The 18,436-nt window shown below is 43.3% G+C and overlaps 1 protein-coding gene across 1 annotated transcript; it reads left to right on the top strand.

The window, feature by feature from the left end:
• Positions 1–7,721: 7,721 nt before the first annotated feature.
• On the top strand, positions 7,722–12,968 carry LOC136448390 (dickkopf-related protein 1-like). The gene is made up of 3 exons (XM_066447826.1): positions 7,722–8,202; positions 11,490–11,787; positions 11,934–12,968. Exons 1-3 carry the CDS (start codon positions 8,026–8,028, stop codon positions 12,176–12,178), a joined length of 720 nt encoding a protein of 239 aa, XP_066303923.1. The 5' UTR covers positions 7,722–8,025; the 3' UTR covers positions 12,179–12,968.
• The last annotated feature ends 5,468 nt before the right edge of the window (positions 12,969–18,436 follow it).

Below are 18,436 nucleotides of genomic sequence, written 5' to 3'. Positions count from 1 at the left end.
AAGCAATCAAGTCCAATGTTCACACAAGGTAAAAGAAAGTCTTGCTTGTAGCTTAAACAAAAGTTGGCAGTCTTTGGTGTTTTTTAATCTACCTTATCACAGCTGGCCTGTAACTTTAACATTACACTTCTGTGTATATCTGTTTCAGGAAGCAAGGCGGAACCTCTGAACAAATGACACTGAACAGCTGCCTTGTTTTATGTGGTAGAATCATTGGCATTTTTAAGTGTGCACTGTAGAGATTCCTCAGATTGGTACATGTATTGCCAAACTTTTATTGCTTACTGTTGACAGTACCAAATTGGGAGTATGCATAATTCAAGTCATATTCAATGCTTACTGCACTGAGGAAAATCATGCTTCTATCTCTTCAATATGTCACATCAAGGAGGTTTTATATATATATAAAACCTCCTTGGTCACATTTATAGTTGTTATTCAAGTTAACCTTTGTATCTTCCATGTGAATTAATCCAACTGTCAAGGATACGACGTAGAATACATGGGAAACCTCCCACTTGTTTTTTTTGTTATTTCTTCTTAAGTTTTGTGCCTCTCCCCTATTCAGTACTAGTACAAGTGTTTCTGCTTAGGCATCGATTTCCATCTTAGGACAAATTTAAGACTAAGTATAACTTTCTGGCTCCCTTCACCTGTGCGACTTCGTTATACACTCTAACATCTACAACTGTTTGCATCATCATCTTCGTCTGTTTGTTCGTTTGTTTCAACTTAGTTGTAGTGGCTAGTGGGACATAGCCCCTTCCCTTTAACTGGCACCTACTCAAACACAGGACCCCCCTTTTACATCCCTACCAAAAAACGGGTGCAGTCCCAACCGAGATGTCCTGCCCAGGATTAAACTGGGGTTTCCTGCAACTGGTTAGAACTAAGTGAAACCAGGAGCTCAACTTTGAGGCTGCTACCAGTTGACCTACAAAGACTTAGAGGGGCAGTGTTGACTGAAAAGCATGAGTCAAATATCACACAAATTTTTCCTTGTGTTCCCCATCTCTCTCCATCTAGTTCTATCTCCAATTGTCTCTCCTTTGGAAGCGTGGATTATCATTTCCGAGAACGCCACATCTGCTCTGTCCCTGTCAATACGGCAGGCATGTTACCGGACGTCCGAGCCCCACTTACCGTTAATACAGCCGTCTTTCCTGTCCCCTTCATCTGGCCACAGTCGCCACATCATCCTCCCATTTACCGTAATTACTCCTCATTTGCAGGATTTATTGTGGTGAAAATGACTGTGGTTTCGGAACAAGACAACCGATTAAAAGTTCTGTGGAGTGACTCAGGCTTGACCCGCCTATCTCGACGCTCAGGAACCGTCCTTTCTTTGAAGAGGTGCCAACCCAATCATCCCGCGAATGTTTTCTAGCTCTCTAACCTTCCCCGGTTGACAGTGATTTACACAAGCTGCATCGCACAACGCCCTCTGGAGGATTGTAAGGGAAACAGGTGTTTATGAGTGTAACGAACCGGAGGATGATGATGAGGATGTAACGTTTGGTTTGCTTCTGTTTCTTTTTTTTACGGTTAATGTAGTCCCATAGCATAGTCTTTTTGAGGCAGTGGTTTGTGTTTAGGCCTCTAGGGCAAGGTTTTGGAAGGCGACGCTTATTTACCTCGCCAACCGATATCAGGTACCATTTTACACCTAGGTGGAGTGAGTAAAGTCGTGTTAAGTGCCTTTCCCAAGGACACAACGTATAGCCAGAAATGCAAGGAATCAAACACATGAACTCTAGATCTCGAGTTCTCTAGCCTAGCCACTCGACGCCACAGAACGGTTTTTCTTTCAACGAGTCATCGAAAAGCTCTTGTCAGATTTTTGTTTCTTAGTTCTGGCATAGAATTATCTGCACAGCTTAGGGCCACTTTCTTTTTTATTGTCTATGAAAGGTTATGATATAATGTTTTATTTCCAATCTAGCTTTAGACACTTTCATGTCATGACAAGTTGAATGGTTTCTTCAAATGTCATGAATCCGCCCTTCAAATTTGTGACTTAATTTTCTTTGATTCTGTTACAGATGTGAATGATACTTGTTAGATCGATTGATTGCTTGATTGATTGATTGACTAAATTGATTTCGTTGTTGGTTAGTTGGTTCTACCGATCTGAAATACAGTGATTACTGCCTACTTATCATGACATTTTACCGCGAACAATCAAATTGATGTGAACGGACGAAAACAAGAAAGGTTGTCGGACCCATATTTTCCTAAGGTGTTTGGTCTGGTCAGCAGGACGGACCCGTGAACTCTTCACCCTCTCATTTCCTGTCCAGAGCCTGCACAAATTTGTTTCTTCACGCCAGAACGCCGCCACAAGCGAGCCGTGCATCAACAAACCACCGGCGGCCGATCCACTGACGCACGCGTTTTGTTGAAAGTTTTGGCGGCCTAAGCCGGGTAAAGCCGGTGTGAATGGCGGACCAGCCGCGCAGGCCCGGGCTGTGAATCACGCTGCAGGTGGATCAAAGTGAGGGATCACACAACCCACGTCTGCAGTTTCCGGAGAAGTAGGGGAGATAGAGCTGGGGATAGGGTTTCTAAGGGTGCTGCGAACACCTAGAGCCCCGCTGTGTTTACTTATGATTCATAACGTAAACAAAGCTGAGCTCTATGTGTTCGTAGTACCCTCAGTTATGATGAGTTTTCTCCGCACTTTGAACATAACTGAAATAGAGAGTATGAGCAAAAGAGGACGAGAATCCCTGCCTTGTGTTCAATCTTTTGAATTATTCACATATATTCATATATATATATATGAATCCTCTGATCATCATCACTTTTTTCTTAAAAGTAATGATTTCATTTTGCTGAAAAACATGTCCATCAAAGTCAAGCAATAAAGCGACATCATTTCTTTCATTTAAATGATATGTTTTTGAATATGAGAGAAACTTGATTTGACCTCGGCTCAACTTTATTATCTTCTTAATGCTTCTGAATCAAAGGGAACCCAGGTCATTTTAAACTTTAAAGCATGGTCTATGAGTTTGAATGATGATTGATAACGTTAAATGACGTTTCAACACATTATACACATGCAAGTTTAAACTAACTCTGCCATGTTCGACCGACCAACATCGTGGCATCCAACAAACGTTCAATGTTTTCCTACATTCCATTACACAGTTGTCATCACCATTTATCCTCATAGCGAGGACAGGCCCGCGATTCTTATCTCATGTTCATTTACCCAAATAAAGACCATTTCCGAGCGGCAAGGGCAAACTGTACATATTCAACACTCCATCCCTATGACCTCACCGATCTGGTACAGCGATAAGCTGACGTGGTGCGGCAATATTTGTGTCATCTATTACAGGTTACAAGGGGTACTGTCGTGACCTTTTGAACTTCACCTACTCATTTCATGGCACTAAAGTGTACGAAGTACTACGAACGAACTTTATTGCTCGACAATAGTACAGTGTACAATGTATGGCAACAACAATGTCGTAGTGATGATTTGGTCTCGCCTTTTGAATGAAGTTCCTGTATTAGTATATATACTCAATTATTTGACTTTAAAATGTAGTTACGGGTATGGATGGTTTGTCAATTTGACTTGACACTCAAGTATATCTCTCAACTTGAGAAATACCAATACATTGTTCTATCATCATCCTTTCGAATTCATCATGAAAGCAAACTTCTACAACCTGAAACGGTCCAGTCAAGTCAAATCCTTTATTTCACCTCGACAGCTTGCTCGGCCATAAGGCCGCTTTTCAACAAGGTCGAGTGTCGAAAGACGAGTAGGATTCCTGAGTAATTTTCCTCGGTAGTGTTGGTGCATTTTTGTGTTGATGAGAAGTTGAGAACACACCTGTGTCTCTCCTCCCGTGTCCCACGGTTTTCCACCGCACACCACGCACAGGTGTTACTGTCATTCCTCCATAAACACCCCAAGGTGACGTGAACGGGTCATTGTTAGAAATTATTAGCCTCTTGTTTGTTCTCCTCCGCGCATAAATGGCCACAAAAGCCAAGCTGTTGTGTTTTATCTGCCGTAATCGGTGAAGTCACTGCTGTGGCGTTCCCGAATGTTTGCAGGTGTATTGCCTATGGCGAGGGAAGAAGGAGTGACGTAAACTATGTAAAAATGTAAACTGCACCTTAGTACAAATGTTAAGTGAAAGACGCTACATATACGGGTTTCGCCTTGAGTAAAGTTTGAAGCGACAGAACATTCTTGTAACCATCCTTATTAATCCTCAAGTAGATAGATGTAAGAAAATCCCAAGACGTTTTCGTACAGCCCGTCTTACAGTTAGTCCGTTAGAGAGAATAATTACAACAATTATTCCTTGTACGGGTTTTTGTTTTGTTGTAGGATTTTCCAATGAGAGTGTCGATCGTCGAAAATGATATACGACAACATTTCCCAACACAAGACAACTTATGTTTGTACTGTATGTCCACGGCGGTCCCCAGAATGTCCTGGATATGACGTAAGCATATCGTGGGACAAATGTGAAAGGCCCTCCCAACCATGCATGGCGGCTGGCATGTATAATATGTAACACGTCACATGAAAAAATTGATCAATTCGTTAATTCATTAGTTGCTGTATTTAGTTAGTGAACTACTCGTTTATCCTGCAAATATTGCCAGATTTCTAGCCGATGATATTTATTTCTTTTAAATATTTGTTTCGACCTGTAAGATAAACAAAGGGAGTTGAACATAGGACCACTGGCATGTAAATTCGGCGGTAGTCTTTTCTTCTCCCATCACAAACACAGACACGCGCGCGCCATCCTTCCCAGTCCGTGCCGTAGAGTTTGACACTACAGTGTTGAAATGTACTTGTAACTTTCTGCAACGTTCCAGTTGCACTCGAGTCAAGTACCTAATACAACATATGGCCATTGTTTACCACCAACTGTTGCGTTTGTGTGATAAACAAGCCAATCAAAAAGAGCCTTTGATATCTCTCAACAAAAGACAGAACGATTGAGACGTTTATTCTATTGAGTGACAATTGGTTCGCTTTATTTTGACGAATCCTTTGTGCGGTAGATTGAAAGGTAAATCTTGAGTGCGCCAATTACGTCAAAGTGATTCGTATTTGTTGATTACTTCGCAATAAACAGTCCGATTGTCCTGTCAGTCAAGGATAAGCCTTGAGGCGATCTAGGGTTTTGTTTGTTTTGATTCATCAAATCTCCAAAAGAGTTTCACTTTTCATAACTTAACTCCCGTGGAGGGTTCCAGTTCAGTAAAAACAAAGCCAGCGGCAGGGAGACATTAGATACTGGTTTTCATGGCGTGATTTTATATGATCTGAATAAGATGATTGGCACATGTACAGGTGATTTTCACAAAGAAAATCGTATCATGAGAATCTTTGAAGATAGGCTAGACAATGCATTTTTTGGAACCTTACAGCAAAGAATTAAAGATGTATCGTAAGAAAAGAGGACCTGCTTGCTGTTTCATCGATGACCTTTAAGTTGTACGGTTCAAGTACATACGCGGCCGCCGCGCCCGTAACTGTCAACTTTCAATGTCTTTTTATAGCCGGTCCATGTCCAAGGTTGACGTCATGTGAAACGTGCGTTACTTAGGGCCGGACACACCTCTACCTGAACACCCAGGAAAAGAAAGAAAGGTAAAAAGAGAAAGAAGAAAAGAGAATAAAAGCCAGCCTTTTGACCTGCTGGCGCCTTGTGTCCATCTGTTCCGCTTGGTTTCACGTCTTTTTTCTACGTCCGAGGTCTTTTTGGCGGAATCTTTTTTCACGCATGCCTTTCCCTCGCTTCCCTGTTGTCCGGCCCGTACCCCTGGGACAGGTCGGCACCTTTTACCCCTGCGATAATCTGGTAATCACATATTACTTTGATACAGTTTCTCCGATAAGCCTTTTGTCCGTGATGTGTTCTCAGATCTCCCGTACAGGACACTACCATGGGTGGCCTTCTTCTCAATTTAGCTTTTCTGTTGTGCAAAGGAAAATGTAACAAACAAGCAAAGAAAGAAAGAAAACAAAGATGAATACGATTCTAAGTCGTAAGTACGAATTCGACAGATGTTTACTGACAAGCCTGGCATTAAGCTGTTTTTCTGAATCAAGCAAGCGACGCTAATGAGTCTAGCTCGCGTGGCTGAAGTGAAGAATAATACGCCTAGAAGGAATCTCCCTTTTCCAGACGCTATCGCCACATGTACTGGTGAGGGAGGGAAGCGTCGAATTCTTTTAGATTGCGTCGGTAACAAAATGGTCAGAAATTGTCGGGAAGTATGTGAGAAAGTCGGGGTGGAATATTTCTCAGCTAGAGGCGGGCCTGATGTTACCCTGGCGCCGGTATCATTATTCAGGTGTCCGGCGAGCCCCGTACACGACAGTGCATTGGGAAACAGACGAAACTGTTCTGATAGACAGGTGTGAGGAAAAAACATTTGGGACTTGTCTGACACTCGTGGTCGAAGGAACGGATGTATGTGAACGTTTTCGACCTCTCCTTTTTCCCTCCTGTCCGATCAACCGCACATCCCCTTCCCTTTCTCTTCAAGGAAATACTAAGACAGAATTCGCTTATTTTCTTCCCTCTGTCGTGAATGGTCGGAGATGGCCCGGCAAACTGAACCATGTTCCCTCGGTGTTCCGGAGCGATCGTGCCGCCAGCTAGCGGCTTTCCACCCGGATGACTGCCCGCATGCCTCCGCCGGCGTGGTTCTCAGCCCGCCAGGGGCCTCGTTCCCTAATTATCACCCCGATGTGACCACCTCTGTCACAGCAGTGCGAATGGGGAGAAAAATGGCGACAATCACACGGGCGACTGAACCTATTGTTCTGTGTAAAGTCACCGTGCCGACACGTCACTTCAAATGAACTTTGAGTGAAAAAAATCGAGTAAATCTGACATCCCTACTAATTTCTATATATTCTGTTTCCAAGAATATGTCGTGCTCAGAAATCAGCCGAAATACGATGGGAATGGAAAAAGTGTTCGGCTAAATTTCAGAGAAAAAGAAATGAATGCATGTATCAATTTTCTCATCGCCCACTTATGTTGGAGACAAGCCAACGGCAATCGATCTGGCCTGGCTTTTTTCTGCGTACAAAGGGGCGACGAGTTTGCGGTCCTAATGATGATTATACACTAGTCTGCAATTTCATAGTTGTCTTGTCTTAGCCTACAACAAAGCACATGGAGTTCACTTTTTTACTGTCGTCAAGTGAAAGAAAATTGACGACCTTTGGCGTCTATGTTCTCTTTGTGTTCTTTTTTTCTTCTCCTAAGTGTGCGCCACGTTTCTTTTTCGTCTGTAGAGTGTTTTTGTTGTTTCTATCCCATTCTAGTCTTTACAAAATCCATTTTTTTTGTGCCTTTGAGTCCAAATGAATGGTATTGAGTGGCTGTCACTTAAAAGAATGCTGTACATGCCGCCGGTACACAATAACGCACACCCTGACGGTCGGGAAAATGAACAGACCAATGAGAGAAGAGGACAGTTATGGTGGAGTTCGGGGACTTTATCGACTTTTAGCAAGGACGTGCGAAATGCCGCCATAAATAAAGAAGGCAGTCAATTTTTCACACGGAAGGTGCCACAAGTAGACACGACACACACCCGCAACCCCCATCTGAAACAATAACTACCATTAGGCCCCGCCTTCTTTTCCTTTTGAGCGCGCGCCGGGGACCATGGGAGCAAATTAACGCACAAAGGCGCCCGCCGTCACTACAGACAAAAAGTTTGGCCAAGGTAATTAAGCAAATTATTCCAGATTATCTTTGACAGCGTCGGGCCGTCCTCTCATGTGCGGCTCTGATGAAAAAGCGCACAAGTTGACGTATCGGGTCGGCGCTGGTATTTAAACCCGGTCTGGCCGCTGCTGTGTCAGTCTTCGTGCTGTTCTTCGCATAGTCAGTCCGAGTCTCCCGCTCTCCTCCGCTCGTGTCAGCCGCTCTACGACAAGGATCTTCCCGAAACTTGTCCACGCCGTAGACTTGGATTATTTTATTCACCTGATCGTCTCTACTGAGCACAACGATGTCGATCTCCATGCTACAGCTGTCCGTACTCGCCGTCTTGATCGCCGTGATGGTCCGACAAGTCGTCGGCAGCAACAACGTCAGGTCGCCGACCAACCACATCAAGACGGTCGGTAGGAACGCGACGACCACGGAGAACGAGGCCAGCCGTGAGATAGAGGAAGAAACATTTGAGGTAGGTTCTGTTATGATTCTTCGGTGTTCTTCGAAATCATTTCTTATTCTATTTGTTTTTATTTATCGGCGAGCTTTAAGTGTTACTTTTTGGCTTTCCTGTATCCGTGTTCTGACGTTTAGGCCTAGGGCACTTGTGACGGAGGATATGGAGTCTTACTACACGTTTTCACGTGTTCAAACCGATCCGGTAGCCTACCATAGCTAGATGTAACTGCCACAAACTTGTTTGACATTCGGCCACTCCAAACTTTACATTGGAGGTCAGCCGTGGTTACACATTGACAGGCTTTGGCAGTTTGGGTGATTCTTTCTTTGGCTGCTATTGACGCATTTAGTCAGAAATAGCTTTTGGTTTGTAACAAAGAGTATTTTACCTGTCACATTCCTTACTAATGTAGTTGAGGTCAAAGCTTGGACGCACCGACGTTAGAATATCGAGTACATTTTGCGGCCGTTCATTTTATTCCTGTATTCATGAGATTTTTGGTGCTTAGCCGTGAATTTGTAGAACAAGGGTACCGACAAATGTCGCCCGGCTGATACCAGTGACCCCCCGGACACGGGTTCTATCCCCGCGTGTTGGGAAACAGCGTGTGGCTCATGGATCAAATCCTAGTCCGTCAGCACCTGTGGCGAAAGATGTGATGCATCGTGGCAGTTGAAATCACCGAGGGGCCTGAGTGCGAAGTTAATATCAGCAAAACGCAGAGAGTCCCAAGGTCGTTTCGCGGACGTTTTGAACTTTTCGGAGGTGAAGATATACTGGACACAAGTTGTGTAGAACCACCAACGGGTTGATTTACTACATAAACTGGGCGCGTAGTTGTCAAACTCAAACGTTTTATTTTAACTTGCAGAAAAGGCTTCACACGAGACTCGCTTTTTACGCACCTTACAAGATCTTACAAAAGGGACTTGTGGACAATACGCCAAGTCATCACGTTCTTTGCTGTTATTTCGAACGGTACATCAGACATGAAAAGGTCTTCCGTTTCTATCTAAACATCAGACCCATTCTGCTATCGCTGGCGGCGTTTCTGTTTTGGCAACATGTTCACCTAACACAAACGCAGTTGTTGAAACATGCTGTGCACTTGTACAAAATTTGCCGACCCTTGATCCTTTGGGATTTCAGTAGCCTATCGTATAGATATCTTAGAGATTGGGGGTCTGGCATCCATGCTAGGATTTCAGCCATTCGTATATTTAGTGCTGGACAGTTGTGTCTCGCGGTATCTTGAATTGAAAAATTCAAAACGTGGCCGCAGAGATGTTCTTCAGTGCGTGCAGACTCAAGCACAACACGGAGGACCATTTGGTCAGTGGGAACTATAGTTTTTGTCTAATGAGACTGTAAATGATTATAATCAACGGCAACATGGGTGAGGTCACCGTCCGGATTCGCTGCATAGTTTTCAGGTGACAAGCACATCGTACGAAGCAAACGTGCAATACGTGTACGTTTTTGCTGAATACTCACAAAAAATCCACAAGTGCCATCGCTTTCTCACCGTGGTCTTAGTTTGTATAATTATGGTATGGACAGGTATTGTGAGCAACAACAAATCTCTTTGTTGATGATTTCCGAAGTCAATATTGAGCCCCAAACACGTATATAAAGGGTAATGAGCGCCTAGTTCCACACATAACAGTAAAAAATCAACCGTGATTCCTTGCCCTTGGCGAAGACAGTTGTTTTATGCGAAATTCCTCATGTACTGACCGAAATTAGTCCGAAACTGTGAAACGTTTTCTGACGGGTTCCGAGTAGGAACTTCAAAGACGTTGAAAAGCCACGTTTCTATTCTGAAATACAGTGGCTATTTTTGTCGCCCGCAAAAAAGATGGGATGAAAAGCATCAGAAAGAAGAAAAGCCGGAACCTCCGGTGGTAGTTGGTACAGGGCAAACCTCTTTCATCTGGCACGACCCTGTGAAACTGCTTCTTTCTTCTTAAACCTGGTTCGCGCTTAGTCCTCCTTTTTTGTCGTGAGAGAGCGTAGTCAATGGACTTTCTATAATACCTTGCCACCCTGGCCATTGTTATGTGTTCAACAATTGCTGACCTCCCTAAAACGTCACAGGCTCTCTTTACGCAGCTACACACGCCTTCATTTACCCCTACTTCGCACAGGCTCAAATGTTAAATCCGGAAGCGTTTCAACTGGTTTCCCTGGCCTGTTTTGACAGTTAGATCCAATCTGATCCCCGGGAAGACGCCTTTCCTGGTCTTTGTTTGAAACACTTCAAAGCCTCGCGACTTTCCGTGACAAGATTTAACCGTCTTAAAGGATCGGTAGTTGTTACATCTCTCACAAATCCCTTCTTTCTTCGCGGGTAGAATTACCGAGTTCACATCGGCGAGCTGTGTTCCCACCTTTGGTAGTAGAAATGACATTGGAAGTGCGAGCGTGAGGGCTGCAATATCGAAGGAGATTTTTTTCCTGGCGGGCGAGAAAAAAGGGGGTGTTGTCATCACAGTGGGGTGTTGCGGCTTTCCTAGAGAGGTGCTGAGGATTTGTTCTCCGTTCTCACGGCGTATTAACAAGGAGGTGCAACACGACCCGACAAGGGTGTGTGAACGCGTGGCGCTGGTACAGCGTCTTGCGGCTTCAGACTAACCGCTTTGAACGCCTCATTATCGCCTGGTGTGTTCATATGTCGGTGCAGAAAAGCGTCCGTCGGTATGAACGCGTGGCCTATGTGTTTTCTTTCGGTCTGTTTTCTCTGTATCCTATCCACTCATTACGTGATGCCAATTTTTATCAGAGCAGGTTATAACAATATTGCTTATCAAGCAATCGTTATTGGGACTATATATTCTTTGATCAGAAAACGCTAATACCCCAAGACAATTGGACACCAACAAAGTCACATAGAAAGATCTCCACAAATATATGGATTTAATTACCGATTGTGTCAAAAAGACGCCAATACTTCTCGGGTCAACTGTGAAAAACTCGACAGATGATCGGAAAAGTCCACAATACACCTGTGAAAATCGAACCCCGCCAGCAGATGATTCTCACCTCTGGACTTCAAAGCTTTGCGTCCTTTTCCCGCCCTTTTGCAAAGAAGAGTTTGTTGACCGCCCGGTAGCTGTTATCATTGTCATGTGGAAGATGTAACGTCTTGCTTTTGACTATCTTTTTATCATTACAGCCAAATATATCTTCTCAAGTAGCCGGAATTAGATATGACACATCAATGTAGTCAATTTTTGTGTGTATATGTGTATTCAACACTTAGTCTGACCAAATGTCGTTCTTTTTATTCCACTCTTCAGGTGAGATGTTTTGACGACGAGTCATGCGATGCTGACCAGTTCTGTCACGGCCGGAGAGACGAGAAGGTTTGCCTGCCGTGTCGTCGCCTCCGCCGCCGCTGCAACCGCGACTCCATGTGCTGTAAGGGCAACGCCTGCCTCAACGGCATCTGCGTCAGGCCCAGGGAACGAGTGGCACTGGAGGGACGTCGTCATGACAACGGAGAGGAACGAGAGGAGGCGACGGAGGTGGAGGAGACTTCTGAAAGTGTGGACAGCCGAGAGACCTTCCAGGACACCAAGGAAACGTTTCAGCGAGGTAAGAACCGACTACTTCTTGTCGCTCATATAGGCTACTTTCTTTTTGGGTTACATTTCAAGTAAAGTTAAGAAAGTTTGATATTGTTTAATTCAGTCCGCTCTTGTTCAACTTGTTGCTGACCATGTGTGTTCTGTATGTTTCAGGTTCAGCTTGGTCACGGTGCCTGAGGTCGTCCGACTGTCAGGAGGGGCTGTGCTGTGCGCGCCACTGGTTCTCCAAGGTGTGCAAGCCCATGCTGACGCAAGGGGACGCCTGTACCCGACCCGACAAGCGCACGGTGCCCGGCGAGCTGTTCCAGAGGTGCCCGTGCGAGGAGGAGCTCTCCTGCCGACCCAGCAGAGACGTGGTCGTGGAGGGGAAACCCAGACTGTACACGTGCCAGCAGTAGAACAACCCACGTGGGACGGACATTATTATCCTGGGCGTTGGGAAGTTTTGTAACCCCCCGCAGGAGTTTATCGGACAGATATCAAGTGTTGTTCTCTAGCAGCAGGCAGCAGGGAAAGACGCCCGCTCGTATTTCGGCCCAACCGGACGCATCAAAGCACACACCGGACTCAGTAAACTGTTACAAATCTGCCCTGGGTTTAATCCCCCGTCACTTTGAGGGATACCGCCCCTGTCATTAGCGATGTGTCAGAAAATCCCTCAGATCTACTGAAATAATAGAAAAAGTATCGGACGACCCTCGTCTGTAGTGTCATAGGCTATCATTGTTCCAATGCTCTAGTGATGTACTCTAGAAGGTTGCCGCTATTGAGTAAAGGAAGCGAGAAGAATTTTTTGCCGGAAGCAGTATGGTAATCACAATATCAATCAAATGACAGCTTGGAAGTTTCCGCATGGCCGAATACCTCAGAAGTATCAACGTTTGCTGCTGACTTTTTGTATGCTCTTTTATCGGTGCGGATCGCACTAAATTCATCGATATGCGTGGGGCGCGGACGTTTCGACTCGGTTGGCGCTGTGTAAACTACAAAATACTCGAGATCTATTTATCTAGATTGTATTTATTTAGATGTGCTCTTGCAGATAACTTTATTTTGATATGATTGCCTCTTTGTAAATAATACTCTCCCCTCTCCCGTTGTGTAATTTAAATGAGTTCGGAGGTTTACTTGTACAGAAGTCTGTGTTTTTTATGTTGACAATAAACCATGAAAACCATTCACAAAGAACGACTGAGCTGTCTCTTTGATGTGATAATTCTCGACGAGGTCGTCTGACTTTTTAGGCCTTAGGATACATGAGTCTGTAAATTGAGATCGAATGACAATCATTTTACCAACGTTTGAAATACCGCTACTATATCAGGCGACGTTTCTACCTTTTATATCTGACTACTGGCAACATTACATATAAATGATTATCGAAGTTAGATGAAAAAAAGCTAAAAGTAGATAGAACTTATCTTCAGATTGTACACAGTATGAATATTGCAACTGTAGTTCCCCAGTTTTCGATATTCAAACCCCATATTCCTTATGCGATTAGATATCATATCAAAGCTCAACCTGACATTTATAGCAGTCTTAAGAAGCGAAAAGAAGTTGAACCTACACATGCTAATAACAATATAGATCTTGTAGATGAAGTAAAATACCACATTCTTATATCACTGTAATTATACCTCTGCGCAGTTACCACCATGTGCAATAGCACTAGCGGTCTTTCATTCATTCCTTAAATACGTTTCCAACTATATTAACAACAAATCTTCCAAACAGACAAAAATGAGTTGAACGTTTTATCAGAAATACCGTCTGGCGACAAGTCCATTTTTGGTAATACGTTTATTGCAAATACATACCCGAAGGCTAAACGCCAGTATATATAATATTGATATAATGATGATAAATGCGATGATACTGAGAACCACTTGCTATGATTTTCTACATTCTAACATACTAGTATACATCAAGGGAGTTTCGTTAGATTTGACCTCTTCTTTTGAAGCCAGGGAAGATAAATTTACCCACTTCTTCTATGACATGTGGGTTCACCCATTTTAACACTAACGTTAGTAGTAGAAACTGCTAGAATTCCTCATGGTTGGGAAGGTAGGGAGTTAAGAAGGTATTTTGTACACGTTTGTAAATAATTAGTTTCTTTTATTATCATAAAATGGACGACTAGACATAAAATGACCTTCGTCCTCAATCGTTTTCAATCGTACCTAGACCTTGTCAACCGTCGGCTTTCTAATCCGTCACGTGTTAGATGCCAACTAATTCGCAACCAATCGCAAGTTGTCAACGTCTGACCGATAACAGTACTTGTTCTTGTTTGATGTGTGGACGTGTAAGAAGACAGACGGTCTGTCTGAGAAGATTTCGCTGTTTTCCGAGAAACGTAGCTCGTTTGGTGTGTCAACACACACGTATGGATGCGAGGTCAACAACGTTTGTTGCCGCCGATGTTGTCATTGTTTACTTTACCGAAGGAAGGTTTTCTTACTCATGTAACGGTAGAATGGGGGCATTTCCGCTGTGGGCACAGCCGATTGCCATCAATGGTTTACTGTATATTTAGATTTTGAAAAAAAAAGCATAAAAAAGCATCCGTGTAAGATATTCTTACTGTAAATTATGAGCAGACAAAACATCAAAACATTACCCACCTTGAATATGAAGAATACAGAGTCGTGTTTAGGAGGGTGGGCGAAATTTTCTTCTGCCGAACTAACTTTTGTTGTTCTTCCCAGAGCATTTTTTTTCTTAGTTTTCTTTCATCTTGCTTTTCGTTATTGCTTGTCATAATTTTTCATAATTTCGTTATTCTATACAATTTCTTATTTTAGCTGAGTATTACCGTGTGTTAGTAAGATGTATTTGTTTGTGTTCCCTCACATCTTTGTATTGGTTAGGTCTTCACAAGCTTGAAATCTAAAATGCTTATCACAAACAGAACTCCACATTGTCTGTCCTCAAGGGTAAATGACAGTTTTTAACCTGACCAAACCCTATCATTATTCCGATCAACCGTCCTTTCGTAAACAGGAGATATTATATTAGCCAGATACGCAGGAAATGCTCCCGGCGAAAAGGCGAGTCGATTTAACCTATAATCATGAAACACACAGTCAACGATCTGTCAAGGGCCCAGCGGAACTTGTGGGTGGGGAGGGGGGCACTTATTACCCAATGTCCGGAACGATCATGCATCGTAACTTTGACTGATGTCCGACCTTAGGAAGTCTAGGAGAGTCATAAATATCACGGGACCTTGTTGGGGTGACAAGCCCATTGAAGCTGAGTCAGAAACAGTAGTCGGGAAAGATTTGATCGGGAGACTATGAAAATGTACAATGTTGTGCAACGTGAATTACAACAATATCACCGGAAAATATACGGTAGCCACTGTCTCTCATACAGTGAACTACAGTGATGAATTATCAAGCTGAAGACGATTTTTTTACAGTAGATGTTGGGTAAAAACAATTTCTTTGGACATGACAATGAAATAAAAGAACAGTCAAGAAAGAACACAGAATAACTCTTGTTAAATTTAGTTGACACCACTAGAGAACCAGTAAAAAAAGAATACGGGCATCTAATCTTTCGATACAGAAAGAAAAGCGACGGAAATATTTCCTTTATTACAGTAGACCACTAGGCGCACCTTTTTTTGTCTGCCGCATAATCGACTGAACTGTAACATACTAATTAATGTTCCGTTTCAACTACCGGCCTGTTGTGCGTCACATTAGGGTATGATTGGTCTTCTGACAGTTTTTGGCGCCACAAGAGAGAAACAAGAGGACGCTGTATTATTTACATTACCTCACCTGCATATTTGTCTCATTTCTAACATCCTGTTGAAAATCGGTGGACCTTTTAACAACAAATAATCAACATTTTTGACAGATTCAGTTCACTCAATGTTCTTAGATTCCTTGTGTTTTTCCACAGAAATATTCGTTACAATACTATATGTTTCTAACGTTCAATCTGATGATAACTGACATGATTTTGAAAAACAGTATCTTCTAATGCCACGAATCTCATCCCAATGCCTTGTGACACTGCACGTTTCTCCCATTGTCCAAAACAGACGATAGAGAGAAAAAAAAAGCGTCATATCCGACGTTCAGGAAGATGACATAACGCATGTTTCACTCTGGCGCCATGAAATCTATTTTACCACTCCTTATAACTAATTATCCGTCGCTGCTGACAATCTGACGATTGTGTTCTGTTCCGACATCGTTGTCCGTGTTGTGTTGTTCAGACGTGGTCTGCAGTATCTCAGAGTGCCAAGTGACGGGGCCATACCTGCGGTGAGTTTTGGCGCCCAGGTCAGGCATGGCGCCCAGGTAAGGGCGAGAGGACTGACGTTGACAAATTGACAACTAACATGGGACCCGTGACCCGTGATGACCCCGGCGACACCTCGACTGAGAACACACTTAACACAAACATTTATAACCCACGGGTACAGTCGGACTGCACAACGGACTAAATCCACCATATAACAGGGTCAAGGCTATCCACCGGGGTTGTCCCAATGTCGGTAACTAACCAGAAGACACCAGTTTTACCATATTGTATCTTTTTATTCGTAGTGATGTATACAAAGCTATTCTTGTGCTCTATATAGTTGCTGTTACTCAAATGTAAGGATAACAATATGACGTTTTAGCAAAGGTTGGAAGCATAAATAACGTTAACTCTTTCAAAGGGTGTTTTTAGAATCTACAGTTAAATCTAAATGTAGAAATAGATATAGAAATGAAATAATGACGAGTGCAGCAACTATTCCTCAAAAATCCCAAACCCGTCAAATATGTCCATGCAACGGAAGGTTTCGTCTCCATGGTAACGTGTCACGTGGCATGCCGCCGGAACGTTCTAATCATCCGGTGCGATGTGCGTAAAGAAACTGTCTCCAGTTAATTATGCGGTCTGCACCGGGGAAGAAAGCTCTGTTACATATCATATCATTGTCATCAGTCGTCTGGGGGGCTGTGTCTGTCAGATGTCAGTCGGCGAGAAGGCTTGCCATTCGTCTTCCATTGCCTCAAAAGAAGGAGTCAAACCCAACAAAACTAGCTCGATTTATGTTTTTAGAATGTAATATAACATAGGAAGTATACTTGCATAACGTTATAGTTCTTAATAAAGTTTATCTATCATTCTTATCTATCTATATAGATGTACTTGTAATTAGCCCTCGGTCGTGTACTTGCAATAAGCGTTTTTATAGACATTGAATACTTCTGAAACAAACTGTCATTAGCCATGTTAGCTAGTCAACTCCGGATATATCCTTTCCCTGCATGGCATGATGGGATACATAAAACTTACGGCCCATGACCGTCCCGACATGCCTTGCTTGTGTGACGGTCAACTACGTGACGAGAACTGTGAATTTATAGTTTTGGAAACAAGAGATCTTAAACATATTCAACCGTGTCTTATTGAAAAATGTTTCGAACTGGATACGCAACGTAGCAGCTTTTGAAATGCGACCAAAAGTGTCCTGCTCGTAGCGACTTAAAATGCCCAGGTACGAACATAACCTGAGAAATATGCCCACTTTGTTTACTAGTGTCAAACAGATGTCAACACCTGTGATTAGTGTTTTTAGAGTGTTGCTTTTGTGGAATGAGAAATATTCCAGAAAGTTAAGTAAACAGTAATTATGGAACCTGTGTGAAGACGCGGTCACCTTCGTCGGATGGCATTTGTCGCACTTTATTAGTAGAGACTAAGACACCATTCGAAGAGTATGTTTTTAGCCTATACATCCACAATTATTAGGGTGATACTGTATAGTCTATGTTGTACACATGGGCGGATTTAGCAAGCAAGCAAGCACGTTACATACTGAATATAGTTATCAACAGCAATATCGCGAACTAAGCAGAAGAACAACAGCAAACTATTCACCGTCATCACTTTCGCACTGCATCCTCTCCCTCAAGGCCGCCCAGCTGGCCTCGAGTAATTATCGGGTGGACAGAAGTTATCACGAACGTCGTGCTATGTTTACAGCTGGGGGATATTTATATGAATTCATCCTAAACCAAAGGGTTTTCCGCACCTCAAGCATGCAAGCTAAAGACAAGACTTCCGATAAGGCTCGGCTGCCTTCTTACCCAGAACAATACCTGCTCAAGATGGGTATTACGGCTGAAGTATGGTCATCAACGCTGCCTGTACACGTGATCACCATTTGTGCTCAATTCCAGAGCAATGGCTTTCAAATAGATTTTTACCTTCACCCAAAAACAATTTTTTTTGGGTGCCGGCGGTGTGTGTTTGTTGTAGACAGCTTACCTCGAGAAGCTGTGTACGTGTATGTAATACTATGGATCCTTATGGTATTTAGAATGTGGATAGGGGTCGGGAAAACCAAGGATTAAACATCCTTTTGTAGACGAAGGTCAAGTTCGACGGGGCCTCCTGGTGGCTTTGTACTTTACTGCAGCAGAAATTCCGGTTCCGGACATGCTATAGTCGTGATTTTTGAGTGGTAGATAGCTTTGATGGAAAATGACTTTTCTTCAAGACTTCGCATGAGCTATCACTCACTCACTCAATCCTCTTCTGAGCCATGTGGCGCATGAGGCTTTAGGAAGTCCCTCCATCTTCACCGGTCTGCCGCAATACTGGGAGCCTCGTTCAGGGAGAAGCCTCTTCTC

Source organism: Branchiostoma lanceolatum, chromosome 14 (genome assembly GCF_035083965.1).
Source record: "Branchiostoma lanceolatum isolate klBraLanc5 chromosome 14, klBraLanc5.hap2, whole genome shotgun sequence".
Taxonomy (NCBI): domain Eukaryota; kingdom Metazoa; phylum Chordata; class Leptocardii; order Amphioxiformes; family Branchiostomatidae; genus Branchiostoma; species Branchiostoma lanceolatum.
Note: the sequence above shows the minus strand (reverse complement) of the source record. Positions and strands in the feature narration are given on the sequence as shown.

What these genes read in the sequence shown, in the direction of transcription:
- LOC136448390 (XM_066447826.1), top strand. Translation starts at nt 8,026, where the DNA reads ATGTCGATCTCCATGCTACAGCTGTCCGTACTCGCCGTCTTGATCGCC. An exon ending in TAGAGGAAGAAACATTTGAG is followed by an intron (nt 8,203 to 11,489) that starts GTAGGTTCTGTT and finishes TCCACTCTTCAG; the next exon opens with GTGAGATGTTTTGACGACGA. An exon ending in CAAGGAAACGTTTCAGCGAG is followed by an intron (nt 11,788 to 11,933) that starts GTAAGAACCGAC and finishes TGTATGTTTCAG; the next exon opens with GTTCAGCTTGGTCACGGTGC.